At 44.5% G+C, this 14,657-nt stretch overlaps 2 protein-coding genes across 2 annotated transcripts in view; both read right to left on the bottom strand.

Moving 5' to 3' along the window:
- The window catches only part of LOC130363085 (calpain-8-like), a 58,150-nt gene extending 54,538 nt beyond the window's left edge, over positions 1 to 3,612 (bottom strand). The window contains exon 1 of the mRNA XM_056568421.1: positions 3,376 to 3,612. Within this exon, the coding sequence (XP_056424396.1) occupies positions 3,376 to 3,612 (237 nt within the window). The remainder of the gene's footprint in view (positions 1 to 3,375) is intronic.
- Positions 3,613 to 10,911: 7,299 nt separating this feature from the next.
- LOC130363086 (calpain-8-like) overlaps positions 10,912 to 14,657 on the bottom strand; it is a 60,913-nt gene continuing 57,167 nt past the window's right edge. The window contains exons 19-21 of the mRNA XM_056568426.1: positions 13,648 to 13,764; positions 12,689 to 12,747; positions 10,912 to 11,504 (exon numbers count right to left, since the gene is read on the bottom strand). Coding sequence (XP_056424401.1) covers positions 11,481 to 11,504; positions 12,689 to 12,747; positions 13,648 to 13,764 — 200 coding nt within the window. The 3' untranslated portion in view covers positions 10,912 to 11,480. The remainder of the gene's footprint in view (positions 11,505 to 12,688; positions 12,748 to 13,647; positions 13,765 to 14,657) is intronic.

Here is a 14,657-nt window from a genome sequence, read left to right as displayed (position 1 = left end):
GTTTTCTATGGGGATTTTCTCCTACCCTGGACAGTTCTTAAAATGGACAGAGATGTCAGCAGAGAGCACTGTGCTTGTGATTTCAGCAGAGAGTACTGTGTTCCAAAAAGAAAAGAACTTCCTCTGTAGTATTCAGCAGCTAATAAGTACTGGAAGGATTAAGATTTTTTTTTTTTTTTATAGAAGTAATTTACAAATCTGTTAAACTTTCTGGCACCAGTCGATTTAAAAAAATTTAAAAAAAAGTTTTCCACCGGAGTTCCCCTTTAAAGTTTTTTTTTTTAATAGAAGTAATTTACAAATCTGTTTAACTTTCTGGCATCAGTTGATAAAAAAAATAAAAATAAAAATAAAAAAAGGTTTCCAACAGAGTACCCCTTTAATCTAAACCAGTGTTTCTAAACCAGTGTGCCTCCAGCTGTTGAAAACTACAACTCCCAGCATGCCCGGACAGCCGTTGGCTGTCCGGGCATGCTGGGAGTTGTAGTTTTGCAACAGCTGGAGGCACACTGGTTGGGAAACACTGATCTACTGAGTACGGGACAGTACACTACACAACAATTTGGGCCAAGCCCATTATATCCGTACAACATGGAGTTACTAGAATGATCAATTTAGGTTGGAGGACACACAGGAAATAAGGCCCAACCTAAATGTTTAAAGGGGTACTCCGCCCCTAGACATCTTATCCCCTATTCAAATGATAGGGGATAAGATGTCAGATCGCCGCGGTGCCGCTGCTGGGGAGCCCCGGGATCCCCTCTGCGGCACTGCGCTATCATTACAGCACAGAGCGACTTCGGGCAATACAGGGGCCGCCCCTCGTGACATCATGGCCCGCCCCTTTCAATGCAAGTCTATGGGAGGAGGCCATCACGCCCCCTGCCATAGACTTGCATTAAGGGGACGGGCCGTGATGTCACGAGGGGCGGAGCCATGACGTCACGCGGCTCCGTCCCCTGTATCGCCCATCATTACGCACAGAGCGAACTCGCTCTGTGCTGTTATGATATCGCAGTGCCGCATCGTGGATCCCGGGGATCCCCAGCAGCGGCACCGCGGCGATCTGACATCTTATCCTCTATCCTTTGGATAGGGGAGAAGATGTCTAGGGGCGGAGTACCCCTTTAAGTTTTGACCATGATAATATTTTCAGGCCAGGCTTGCATTGGGCACTTAGATGTTCATTTTTTATGCACAGTAGATCCCTCAGAAAATGGTATAAAAAAAAGGTAATTTTAACTTCTGTCTTTTTTCCATTGAAATTGGGCCACAGGTCATGATGGGATTTATATCTCTAGAAAAACTTTTTGTGGTATCATGTGGGGTGGTAAAAGGAACAAAATGTATTAAACATGCCCAGCAGGAGGCACCACATAGATTATTTTGGCTTAGTTTAAACTATTTCTACCATTGAAGCATCCTATCATCTCATTCTTAAAGGGGTACTGCGCCCCCCAGACATCTTATCCCCTATCTCGGGGACCCTAGCAATCTCTCTGCTGCACCCCGCGTTCGTTTAGAGCGTCGGGTGCAGTGCCGGAGGCTAGTGACGTCACGGCCACGCCCCGCTTGTGATGTCACGCCCCCTCCCATAGACATGCATTGAGGGGGGCTTGGCCGTGACGCCACGAGCCTCTGCCCAGCATCGCCAATCATCCAGCACGGAGCGAAGTTAGCTCCATGTGTGGTGTCCCGGTACCGGACTTGGTCCCGTACCTTTTGGTTGTAAGTCCCCATAGTCAGAGTTCCTCATGCTGATAGGGCTCACCTGGTGGGATAACCCCGAGTCGCCTCATAGTGTTCTTAAAATTGTATATATTTAATATATTATAATCTAGTGTAAGTGATGTACAGGACCTTAGGTGATCGTGATCAATGATATTTGTGTTGTATTGAAGGTTAAGGACCTTCGGGTCATGTGACTAGGTCATGTGTTATATCCATAATCCTTTGTACTAGGACTGACAGGTTTGGGGAACCAATAAGCTTTGGACCTGCCCCCTTCAGATATAAGGGCGCTGTATCCAATGATCGCTCTCTTTCCTCCGGGATATGACAGCGAGCGGAGTTCTGTACAATTTTACAAGCGAATTAGGCCTGAAGCCTCCCAATTTCACCTGCATACTGAACCATGAGTTTATCCAACTTCATCCTAAAATCCTACGTGACTACTGAACCTAAAATACACCCCTAAATTCAGTGGAACAGCGTAAAGCAAGGATTCAAAGCTTATTCCCTACAAGGTCCCAGCCAAACTGTGAGGAGCCTTAATTCCGGTCCTCTTGTAAAGACATTTGTTAATTGCATCCGGCATAAAATCTGCAGTAAAGTTATTTCAAGTTCAATACAATTCCGGCTGTGGACAATCCTTTATTCCTCCCTATTGTTCCTGGGACGGGTGGCGGTAGGACATATATATACATTGAGGAAACCCGCACCCTGGCATCACAACAATCAAGGGTTAATCCTATACCCAGCAAAACTACACTGCAACACCCCTGTTCTCCCTTCATCCCCGAGCACCACAAATGCACCGGGTGTCTTGGGTGCCACAGCCGAGATAGCGGCTGGACCCCCCTGCGATCAGACATCTTATCCCCTATCCTTTGGATAGGGGATAAGATGTCTAGGGGCAGAGTACCCCTTTAAATCCCCCCCCCCCATTGTTCCATGTTAACTGTCAGCGGTGTAGCATGAAACGAAGAAAATGTTCAGTCAAGATAACAGTCCATCAGTCACAACCATTACCTGTGTTATAGTTATAGGATAGTTGGGTGTTGTGCCTTTTTGTTAGGTGTTGTGCCTTTTTGTTGGGTGTTGTGCCTTTTTGTTGGGTGTTGTGCCTTTTATGTTGGGTGTTGTGCCTTTTTTGTTGGGTGTTGTGCCTTTTTGTTGGGTGTTGTGCCTTTTATGTTGGGTGTTGTGCCTTTTTGTTGGGTGTTGTGCCTTTTTTGTTGGGTGTTGTGCCTTTTATGTTGGGTGTTGTGCCTTTTTGTTGGGTGTTGTGCCTTTTATGTTGGGTGTTGTGCCTTTTTGTTGGGTGTTGTGCCTTTTATGTTGGGTGTTGTGCCTTTTTGTTGGGTGTTGTGCCTTTTTTGTTGGGTGTTGTGCCTTTTTTGTTGGGTGTTGTGCCTTTTTTGTTGGGTGTTGTGCCTTTTTGTTGGGTGTTGTGTTGTGCCTTTTTGTTGGGTGTTGTGCCTTTTTGTTGGGTGTTGTATTGTGCCTTTTTTGTTGGGTGTTGTGCCTTTTTGTTGGGTGTTGTGCCTTTTTGATTCTCTATCAGGAGGACAGGATCCCTTGATACCCCTTAATAAACAAATCATAACTATGAATATATATATATATATATGTAATTTCAGTGCAGGCTCTTACCGATGGTCTCTTCCACACAATTCCTGTAGTTTTTGGGGAGTTTGGTCCTAAGTCGTTGTAGCCCAGGGCAGATGGACATGCAGGAAACTGGTCGTCTTTGAAGAGAGTCTTGGATGCCAGGCACTGTGTCCGCAGTTCTTCGTAGTCCTGATTTAGGTACTTTACAGGATTCTTGTTTGTACCGAGACCCTCGGCTACAGCCCGGTCCTTGGCAACTTTAGCAGCAACCCCTGACATGATGCCTGTCTCACGAGTGTCAGTCTACAGAAGGCGACTTGCTGATCAGTAGACGGACAGAGGTATAAATAAGGGACCAGGTACCTGTCAGCTCGACTTCTATAGTGCTGGGAGGAGACACGTAAATCTAGAAGCTTAATCACAAGAGTGCAAATATGTGCACAAGGCTACAGGGCTGGAAAGGAAGTCACTATCACCGGAGCTGGAGGCACAGAGGTGGACACCACTGCAAAGTGTACAGCTCAAAGATATATACACAAGGAGACAGCTATCTGCCCAGGCCAAGACCACCAAGTGGTGCTCAATATACAGTCCTATCTAATCACTATGACCCCTACTAAGACTATAAACAATTCAGGCCAGGAGAACAACAGTGAGCAATCGCCAGAACATTTAAAGGGTCTGTCCAGCTTCAAACATCCATTTTTATGTATTCTATTAGAAAATTCGAAGTTAATAGAGGGGGGACCCCGATTGTGAATCCTCATCTCTTGGCCACAGTGTAAAGGGTTACAAAAAGCATCCCCCCCCCCTGGAAGACCTGTCCTGTACTGTACAGTGATCCCTCAACTTACAATGGTCTTTACTGGACCATTGTAACTTGGAACCAGACACAACATTCAATGCTACGGACAGTCCAGATCTGAGAAACGTGTGGTGAGCCATGGGGTGTGAGGTGAGGGGTAAGGGGCAGATGGTGTTGCCCAGGGGTAGATGGTATTAACCCCTTCGTGTTCGTGACGCCAAGGTGTGGTTTACTTATGTAACCACCCGAAGGTAGAACCGCTAGTCCTAGGTTAGGCATGGGAAAATAATAGTCCAAGGCCAGGTTAAGGTTAACAGTAGGTTTTACTGAGATAGACAGATCTCAGTCTATACAGTTTGGACAGGATCCCAGAGAGGTGACCAGTAACACAGGAGTTCACCTCGGAGTTTGCTGGGACTTGCAGTGACTGGAGACACAATAGGTGCAGGCCACGCTGACTACAATTGACTTGACGTGACTGAAGATGATGACAGATGATAGAGATGACTTGACTTACTGAATTTTGGCTGCAATTTAGGTTGAGGCCTCCAGATGTGCTGGACACTGACCCTGAGACGTCTGGACTGGACTTGACCTCAGCAGAAAGTGAAACACAAGAGAGAGATTGTAGTACCTCCACCTCTTATAAAGGGGGCTGAGCAAGGAGCCCATAGGCCAACTGCGGGTCATCTGATCACCTGGTGCTCTCTGGGTAACAAACATATGACTTAAACATGTGACAACCCTTATCATGTGACTAATAACCATGTGACCAACATCAAATGTCCTTTGCACATAATATATAACCTATTCACATTATGGGGGAACAGTGCAGGAGAGCACTGAGGATGTACAGGGACTCAACCTGACAGGACTGTAGGAACAGTCCTACATCACACATGGGACATCACACATGTCAATGGCTGCAAGAACTGACCAATCAGAATGGGCATTCACTGGTAAAACACCTGTATTACTGAAGCGTATGAACTTAATTCCTGTCTGGTAGCGCCCCCTACAGTACAGGGAGGTATTACATGTTCTGTACTTCTCTTTAACTGTGCCAGGGTTAACTGCTCCTTTGGACACCAGGTGAGGACGGCTCCATGTTACTTTTTAGGACACTGTGTACTGTACAGGACCCTGAAGAATCTCCTGTCCTCTACATAGACAGTGATTACAGCCCCAGCAGATCTTTATTACTTTTATATGTAAGGATTTGCTTTATCTCTATTAGTTATCTACTTATTAGTGTTTAATCCTCACTTTTTCACATTTTTTGGGTGCCATTTTGGTAGTTTCAGAACCAATTACCAGGTTTCCATAGAGTTATGGTCTCTACAAACAATGGTCTCTACATACAATGGTCGTCCTGGAACCAAGTAATATTGTAACTTGAGGGACCACTGTATTACACAGACAATTTATTAATTTGAATGTGTGTGGTGCCCATGAGGTGGATGGGTGGAGTAGTGCAGGGCAGATGAGGTAATAGTCCCTTTGGCAAAATCTCTGTATGTCCTCCTGTGGACCCAGGCAACTTTTGTAAATCTCAATTGTAGGAACTGCTTGACCCTGGGAAATACTTTTGTAACCGTGATGGTGTTCTCTGGGATCTCGGCTGCAGCACCCACCTCAACGGCTTCCGGCAACGCTGGAGGCTTCGGATCCCGACCACGCGAGCGGAAGAGCGGGACGTCGCGACTTCCTCCCCCGTTTGACATCACGCCCCTCAATGCAAGTCTATGGGAGGGGGCGTCACGCCCCCTCCCATAGACTTGCATTGAGGGGCGGGGCGTGACGTCAAACGGGGGCGGAGTCCTAGATAAGATGTCTAGGGGCGGAGTACCCATTAAGAAACGGGAGAGAGCGTCTGCCTTCAAGTCCTTATACGCTGAAAGAAAATGTAAGTGGTTGTTGAACCTGACAAAGAAGAGTGTCCATCGGGCCTGATGAGGGTTCAGACACTTTGCAGACTGCAGATGTGGTGTTCCAGCACCAAAGGCTGTCGTGTGGGCTGCGGATCTCTTTGGGCATGCCTGCTGCACCTGTGATGGGCCCACTGTTCTATTGTTTACTGTGTTTATGCACTTTGCTGTATTATGTTATTATATGTGTACTGTACCCTTAAGTAAGGACATGCAGAGTAATCAGGTGACCTTGTTATCCAATGGGAACCCCAAATTCTCCTCTATATAGTGTAGGGGGAGGAGTTTCCCCAGTTGAGTGAGTGAGTCTAGTCACTGCTGTGTGCAGAGCTCCATGTGAGCTGCAGGGTGGAAAGGAGTTGGAAGAAGTGTGAGGGGATTCCAATGGAAGCCTAAAGAAAGTTCCTCCTCAAATCAGCCCCACCATTCTGCAAGTGTTTCCTGTACAGGAGTTGGTGAGTCATACCCTGGCGGTGTCAGAAATTGGACCTTAGCAGAACCCTAGTCAGCGTGGGATATCTCTTAACCTGTTAAGGACTCAGGGCGTACCTGTACACCCTGAGTCCGCTCCCGTTCTATAACGCGGGTCGGGCTTGGCCTCTAACAACGGCTGGGACCCGTGGCTAATAGCGCGCGGCACTGATCACAGTGCCGCGCGCTATTAACCCTTTAGACGCGGTGTTCTAAGTTGAATGCCCCGTCTAAAGTGAAAGTAAAACAATGCCGGTTAGCTCAGGGGGCTGTTCGGGATGGCCACGGTGAAATCGCGGCATCCCGAACAGCATACAGGACAGCTGGAGGGTCCCTACCTACCTCCTCGCTGTCCGATCGCCGAATGACTGCTCAGTGCTTGAGATCCAGACATGAGCAGTCAAGTGGCAGAATCATCGATCACTGGTTTCCTATGAGAAACCATTGAAACAATGTAAAAGATCAGTGTGTGCAGTGTTATAGGTCCCTATGGGATAACAATGATCAGTGTGTGCAGGGTTATAGGTCCCTATGGGATAACAATGATCAGTGTGTGCAGGGTTATAGGTCCCTATGGGAGCTATAACACTGCAAAAAAAAAAAGTGGAAAAAAAGTGAATAAAGATCATTTAACCCCTTCCCTAATAAAAGTTTGAATCACCCCCCTTTTCCAATTAAAAAAAAAAGATGTGTAAATAAAAATAAAAAAACATATGTGGTATTGCCGCGTGCGTAAATGTCCAAATTATAAAAATATATCATTAATTAAATTGCACGGTCAATGGCGTACGCACAAAAAAATTCCAAAGTCCAAAATAGCGTATTTTTGGTCATTTTTTATATCATGATCACGATTAATAAGTTCAATCAATACAAAAATGGTACCGATAAAAAACTTCAGATCACGGCTCCAAAAATGAGCCCTCATACCGCCCCATATGCAGAAAAATAAAAAAGTTATAGGGGTCAGAAGATGACAATTTTTTTTCCCCAGAAGTACGACAAAATCAAACCTATATAAGTAGGGTATCATTTTAATTGCATGGACCTACAGAATAAAGAGAAGGTGTCATTTTTACCGAAAAATGTACTGTGTAGAAACAGAAGCCCCCAAAAGTTACAAAATTGAGTTTTTTTTTCCAATTTTGTCTCAAAATGATCTTTTGTTTCCGTTTCGCCATAAATTTTTGGGTAAAATGACTGACGTCATTACAAAGTAGAATTGGTGGCACAAAAAATAAGCCATCATATGGATTTTTAGGTGCAAAATTGACTTCTAAGGGGTATCCCAGGCAAAAACTTTTTTATATATATATATCAACTGGCTCCGGAAAGTTAAACATATTTGTAAATTACTTCTATTAAAAAATCTTAATCCTTCCAATAGTTATTAGCTTCTGAAGTTGAGTTGCTGTTTTCTGTCTAACTGCTTTCTGATGACTCATGTCCCGGGAGCTGTCCAGCTCCTATGGGGATATTTTCCCATCATGCACAGCTCCTGGAACGTGACATCATCATTGAGCAGTTAGACAGAAAACTTCAGAAGCTAATAATTATTGGAAGGATTAAGATTTTTTAATAGAAGTAATTTACAAATCTGTTTAACTTTCCGGAGCCAGTTGATATATAAAAAAAAGTTTTTGTCTGGAATACCCCTTTAATCTCCATGTCTCCAGTCTATCGAATTCAATTGGGTGAAAAGCATCATAAGTCCCAGCAAGGTAACTGGGCTCCCAAGAGTTACACTGCATTTCTTCTACTCTGCTCCGCACTGCGAATGTTGTTCCATGTACTCCTACCTCAGTAAAAGACAGTTATCCGTAACCTGGCGTCAGTGTGTTCATTGCCCCCGTGCAACACCCAGGAGAAGCTGTCTCCACTTCAGACTGTGTATAGGCTAACTGTGCCCTGGTGTCACGACCTGACAAGTATAACTTGCACCCCTGTGTCACCACACAGATAGGTGAGATTCCTGTGGTCTGTGTTTATTACCACTGGATGCAGCACCCCCTCTAGAGGGTATCTTTATTATTCAAAGGCCATCTTGACCGGAAGAAGCTCTCTATCCTTTTCCGCAGGAGAAATTAGCTTGGAAAAGAAAATACATATGGTCAACTTCCCTTTTGAATTCTTTTGCAGGAGATCCACTCAGGCTTCTATAGAAGTAGCATCTACCTCGAGGAAGAATTATTTTAATTTATCAGGATGGCACTGGTGCAGGTTTTGCCTGTATGAACGTACCCTTATAGTTGTGTGGTTAAAGGGGTACTCCGCTGGAAAACATCTTTTTTAAATCAACTGATGCCGGAAAGTTGAACAGATTTGTAAATTACTTCTATTTAAAAATCTTAATCCTTCCAATACTTATCAGCTGGTTATTTTCTTTTTAAAATTTCCTTTCTGCCAGTCCACAGTGCTCTCTGCTGACACATCTGTCCATGTTAGGAACTGTCCAGAGCAGGATAGGTTTGCTATAGGGATTTGCTCCTACTCTGGACAGTTCTTAAAATGGACAGAGGTATCAGCAGAGAGCACTGTGGTCAGACAGAAAGGAAATTCAAAAAGAAAATAACTTCCTGTGGAGAAAACAGCAGCTGATAAGTACTGCAAGGGTTAAGATTTTTGTATAGAAGTCATTTACAAATCTGTATAACTTTCTGGCACAAGTTGATAAAAAAAATATATTTTCCAGCGGAGTACCCCTTTAATACAAGTGCTAAAGGAAAAAACTGAAAACAAAAACAGTGAATTCCCCCTGGGTTTCCACATTTATCCCCTGATGGTGGTGGACTCTGTGTTTAACATTTATGTGCAGACTAGATAGACTAGGTGGTCGTTTTTCTGCCGTCAATCTTCTATGTTTCTATGTATGGTGGCAGCTATGGGCACACGTGATCTTTACGTTGGCCACTGGATACAACAATGTTTAAGCTCATTCAGGTTATTTCGGGGCCTTCAATATAAGATCCTACTTCAAATATAGACTCTTCATCTTATCGGCTTGTAGACTATGACATAATCCGACGGCTGCCCTGGAGATGTGAATATTATACTTTCCCAGGGCAGAAGCCCCAGGACACCCATCTGAGGATGAGCTTGGCTTTCCGTTGACAATGACCTGGGAGGTGACTGTGCATACAAATTATTTGCTTATCCTGTTGTTTAAAGCTTTTGGGAGTGACCGTCTTATTATGGACAATTGACTGGAATTACCCAAGAACAATCTGCTTTTAGCTTTTGATGTCTCAGGCTGGAAAAGACATGAGATAAACTCCTGTCTGCTGGCTGTGGCCTTATACTATCCATATGTAAACACTGATAAAGAGGGAAGAGAAAAAGATGCCAACACATTATATACACCCAAAAGATGAAGAAATTTATCACTAAATTTACTGAAAGAAGCCATAGAGCCAAACATAAAAATACCTCAGCCTACATACCCAAAATCGCTTCCAAACAACCTCAAAAAAAGCTTTCTTCACCTAAACACATTGAGTCTTTTTTTATGCCTTGATAAAGACCCTATAAAATCCAAAAGTCGCCATGCTCATTTGGTGAATAAAGCTTTTTTTCTTTAAGGGCCTTGCTTTGAATTGCATAGATCTTACTTCCAATAGGTGGCACCAGAGAGCGAACTCTCTTCCTAACCCACCCCCATTTGTTAGGATTATGGTTTCTTCTAAAGTCCCGTGCAAGTCTATTGGACTTTAAGTACCTTACTCCACAAGCTCTGCATCTCCAGGTAAGTGTGTCAGTCCAGCTTGCAAGCCACTCCCCTCCCACTAGCTATGCCCCTCCCACAAGCCATGCCTTTTATTTTTTTCAACCCTTTTTTGTTTCGGCTGCAGGCCCAAAACACCATTTTTGCCCGATACACCCACATCACAGGTCCTTCAACCACAATCTCTTCATCACAGCGCATCCCCGCCTTACTCCACAAGGTCCGCATCTCTGGATGAATTTTTTCGGCTGGTTTGCAAACTACACCACCTTCCACAAGCCACGCTCCCTCCTGCTAACCATTCCCATGCAAAGCCAACCCCTCTTCTATTATCGGCCTACAGTCTCTTTATCACAGCTAAGCCCCACCCAAGGACAGGATATGAGGATGAGATATGAGGTCTGGATATGAGGTCTGGATATGAGGTCTGGATATGAGGTCTGAATATGAGGTCTGAATATGAGGTCGGGATATGAGGACAGGACATGAAAAAGCATGAAGAGCAAATAGTTTTTATTTCCATAACAATAAATTACAAAACATAACAATAAATACTCACCTAAAAGTGGGAGGGGATAATGCAAATCCCCTCTATCTACCCCCTAGTCTCCTTCAATGTATAATGGTTAGGTAACACCACTTTGCGAGAATCTTCATCCATGTGACCAAGTATCTTTAGTATACTTGACCCAATAAAATGCATAAAAGAGAATGCTGAAGGCTTTCTTTAGTTACCCAAAGGGATAGAGATGCTTTCAAATACATTCACCTCTCAGGGGGAGGACTAGTGACCCATGCCCTCTATTATCCCATATTGCTCTTTCATAAACCCCCACCAGCCGCTTCCTTCCTTGTCAGGTTAGCCGCCTAATCACCAATTACAATGTCAGTGACACATAAATATTATATATTTATTTTCATATTGATAAAACAGACAATGATACAAAACAAAAAAATCTAATAAAAATCAAACGGAGACCACAGTGAAACCGGACCACAAGAGAAATAAGTGTGGCACCCTGAACATTCCTCATTGGCACACACAAACAATGTAAAATCATCTGAAGCCCTCCTAAGGCCTTGGCACCCATCTAGCTAAACTCCTAGAAACACTATCAGTACAATAAATTTAACTATCCACAATAACCCTATACAATGTCTCCTATTCATAAAATAAAAAAGTAACATATTGAGAGCGAGTCTTTGCCATTGTTGACTTCTTCTAGATCACCGTAGCGCACAGCCACTGAAAAGAACAAAACAATCTAAATCAGTACAGAATACATTCAGATTAGAAGAAGACAAAGAGGTTTTCCTACAAAACAAATGTATGCCATATCTATAGGATGATTGACTGCTGGGCCCACCACCAATCACAAGAACTGGGGTCCCCGACACTGTACATAGAGCGGTAGTCAAGCAAGCTGATGCTTCATTCATAGTGTATGGTAGTGACAGAAACTGCCAAGCGCTCTACTTGGCCGTCTCAATCAGTCCCATAGACTACGTGTCTGTCTCCACCAGCCCCTAGATTACTTTTCCGTCTCCATCCCATAGACTATTTGTCCGTCTTCATCCACCCATAGACTATTTGGCCGTCTCCATCCGCCCTATAGACTACTTGTTAATCTCCATCCCCCCATAGACTACTTGGCCGTCTCCATCTGCCCCATGGACTACTTGCCTGTCTCCATCCCCCCCCACATAGACTACTTGGCCGTCTCCATCAGCCCCATAGACTATTTGGCCATCTCCATCTCCCAATAGACTACTTGGCCATCTCCATCTTCCAATAGACTTCTTGGCCGTCTCCATCTCGCAATAGACTACTTGACCATCTAAATCTCCCAGTAGACTACTTGGCTGTCTCCATCAGCCCCATAGACTACTTTGCCATCTCCATCAGCCCCATAGACTACTTGGCCATCTCCATCAGCCCCATAGACTACTTGGCCATCTCCATCAGCCCCATAGACTACTTGGCCATCTCCATCAGCCCCATAGACTACTTGGCCATCTCCATCAGCCCCATAGACTACTTGGCCATCTCCATCAGCCCCATAGACTACTTAGCCATCTCCTTCAGCCCCATAGACTACTTGGGCGTCTCCATCAGCCCCAATAGAGTGCATGAATTCTAGCAAGATCAGTTTCACTCTCAGCACATTTTTCATTCCCTGCACCAGCGTAGAGTTGCACAATTCTGCGAATTGATTGCGCAAGACCAAACAACCACTTTGCACGCAAAAATGTGTGCAAAACAGATCTTGCTCAAAGCTTTTGCGCAATTCTGCCCCTATACACTGGCGCAGGGAATGATAAGTTCCCTCCTATATGTTATTTGATTACAAAACCCCTTTGAGAGGTTGTTTTCTACAGTTCTCTGAGCTATAACAGTGTCATGAAGGAATAAAAACATCATCGACGTACCTCTGGTAAGGAGAATTCAATTCTTCCACTGTTATACTTGTCCAAATGTTTAAACATTTCTGTGAGGAATAAGAAATGGTGAATATGCCCACATTATTTTCATGATCCCCTTTCAATGCACATAGAATGACAGGATTTTGAATCAGTAATTGCATGAAAAATCCCCAGGAAGTGAGGCCCAATCCCTAAGGGATTGCGCCACAATTCCTGGTGATTTTTCCGACCATTACTGAATATATAGGGATCATAAACCAACTCACAGAGGCTGCACCCCTACAATTTACAACAGGCTTAATAAGTTGTCATGTCTTTTATACAATACAACACAAGGTGATCAATTGACCTTATGTTTTTTTTTTTTATATACGGTATATAAATTCCATATATCTTTGTGTATTGTCCAATAAAAAGCTCTGACTGGTGAAGAGATTGGAATCTGATTGATTGCTTCTGTGGTCAGGTGTCTTTTATACAGGTAACAAGCTGAGATTAGGAGTGTCCCTTTAAGAGAGTGCTCCTAATCTCAGCTTATTATCTATATAAAAGACACATGGAGGCAGAAATTTTGCTGATTGGGGGTCAAATACTTACTTAAAGGATAGGGGATAAGATGCCTTGACGTCACAACGCTCCGGCCCTGTGATCAACAGTAATCAGACCCGGAGCCAACATGCTCTGGGGACTGATTACGGGGTGCAAGATCACGGGGGTCCCGTCCCCCCCCCCCCCCCCCCCCCCGCGTTCAGGAATCTTATCCCCTATCCTTTGGATAGGGGATAAGATGTCTAAGCGCCAGAGTACCCCTTTAGGGGCAGATATACCTTCTAAAGTCATATATGACTAAATAAGAGCCCTACTGAATGGACAAAGTCCAAAGGCAATCTGTGTCTATAGGCTCCTGGGATATTAGTCTGATACTGTATCTGGGGGTATCTATTGAGCAGTAGAAGTCCACCTACTGAATAAGGTCTCCAAACGTATCAGACACGAAATGAAAGAGTTAAAGTTGATAGTCAGGTCACCATCGGCATAGCGCTGGACAATGCCCTGCTGGATCATGTTGTTGAGTGTGAAGCCTGGGGAGATAAAAGTAAGATTATTAGAGCATCCTATAGATTAATAGGAAACCAAAAATACATTTGTTTATTTTTATTCATACAGAATTTCAAGCTAGTTACTAAAGTACTTGAAGTTTCAATTCTTTTAAATCAACTGGTGCCAGAAAGTTAAACAGATTTGTAAATTACTTCTATTTAAAAATCTTAATCCTTCCAGTACTTATCAGCTGCCGTATGCTCCATAGGAAGTTGTGTAGCTCTTTCCAGTCTGACCACGGTGCTCTCTGCTGACACCTCTATCTGTGTCAGGAACTGTCCAGAGAAGGAGTCTGGCTCATATGGGAGGTTTCAAATGGGGAGCTTGTAACGTGTCAAGCATCATGTACCGTATTTTTCGCCCTATAAGACGTTCCGGCATATAAGACGCACCCAATTTTAAAGGTGCAAAATCTAGAAAAAAAAGATTCTGAACCAAATACAACGTAAAGTATAAGACAGTGATCTTGAACCTGCGGACCTCCAGATGTTGCAAAACTACATCTCCCAGCATGCCCGGACAGCCAACGGCTGTCCGGGCATGCTGGGAGTTGTAGTTTTGAAACATCTGGAGGTCCGCAGGTTAAAGACCACTGGTATAGGAGGTAATACTCACGTGTCCCTGCTGATCTGGACCCGTCACCGCTGCCCTGGATGTCGCCCTCCATCGCTGTCGCCGCGTCCCCGGGGTGTCCCCGTCGCTCCGGAACGTCTCTGCTCACTCTCCGTCGCCGCCATCACGTCGCTACGCACGTCGCTCCTATTGGATGACGGGACGGCGTGCGCGCCGACATGATGACGTCGAAGGGGAGCGCCGGCCATGCAGGGTGTCCCGGCACGGAGCAGACACCTAGGAGGCAGGTAAGGTCCCTTCC

The sequence above is a fragment of the Hyla sarda genome, chromosome 3 (assembly GCF_029499605.1).
Source record: "Hyla sarda isolate aHylSar1 chromosome 3, aHylSar1.hap1, whole genome shotgun sequence".
In the NCBI taxonomy this organism is placed as follows: Eukaryota; Metazoa; Chordata; class Amphibia; order Anura; family Hylidae; genus Hyla; species Hyla sarda.
This window is presented reverse-complemented; position numbering and strand designations above follow the sequence as displayed.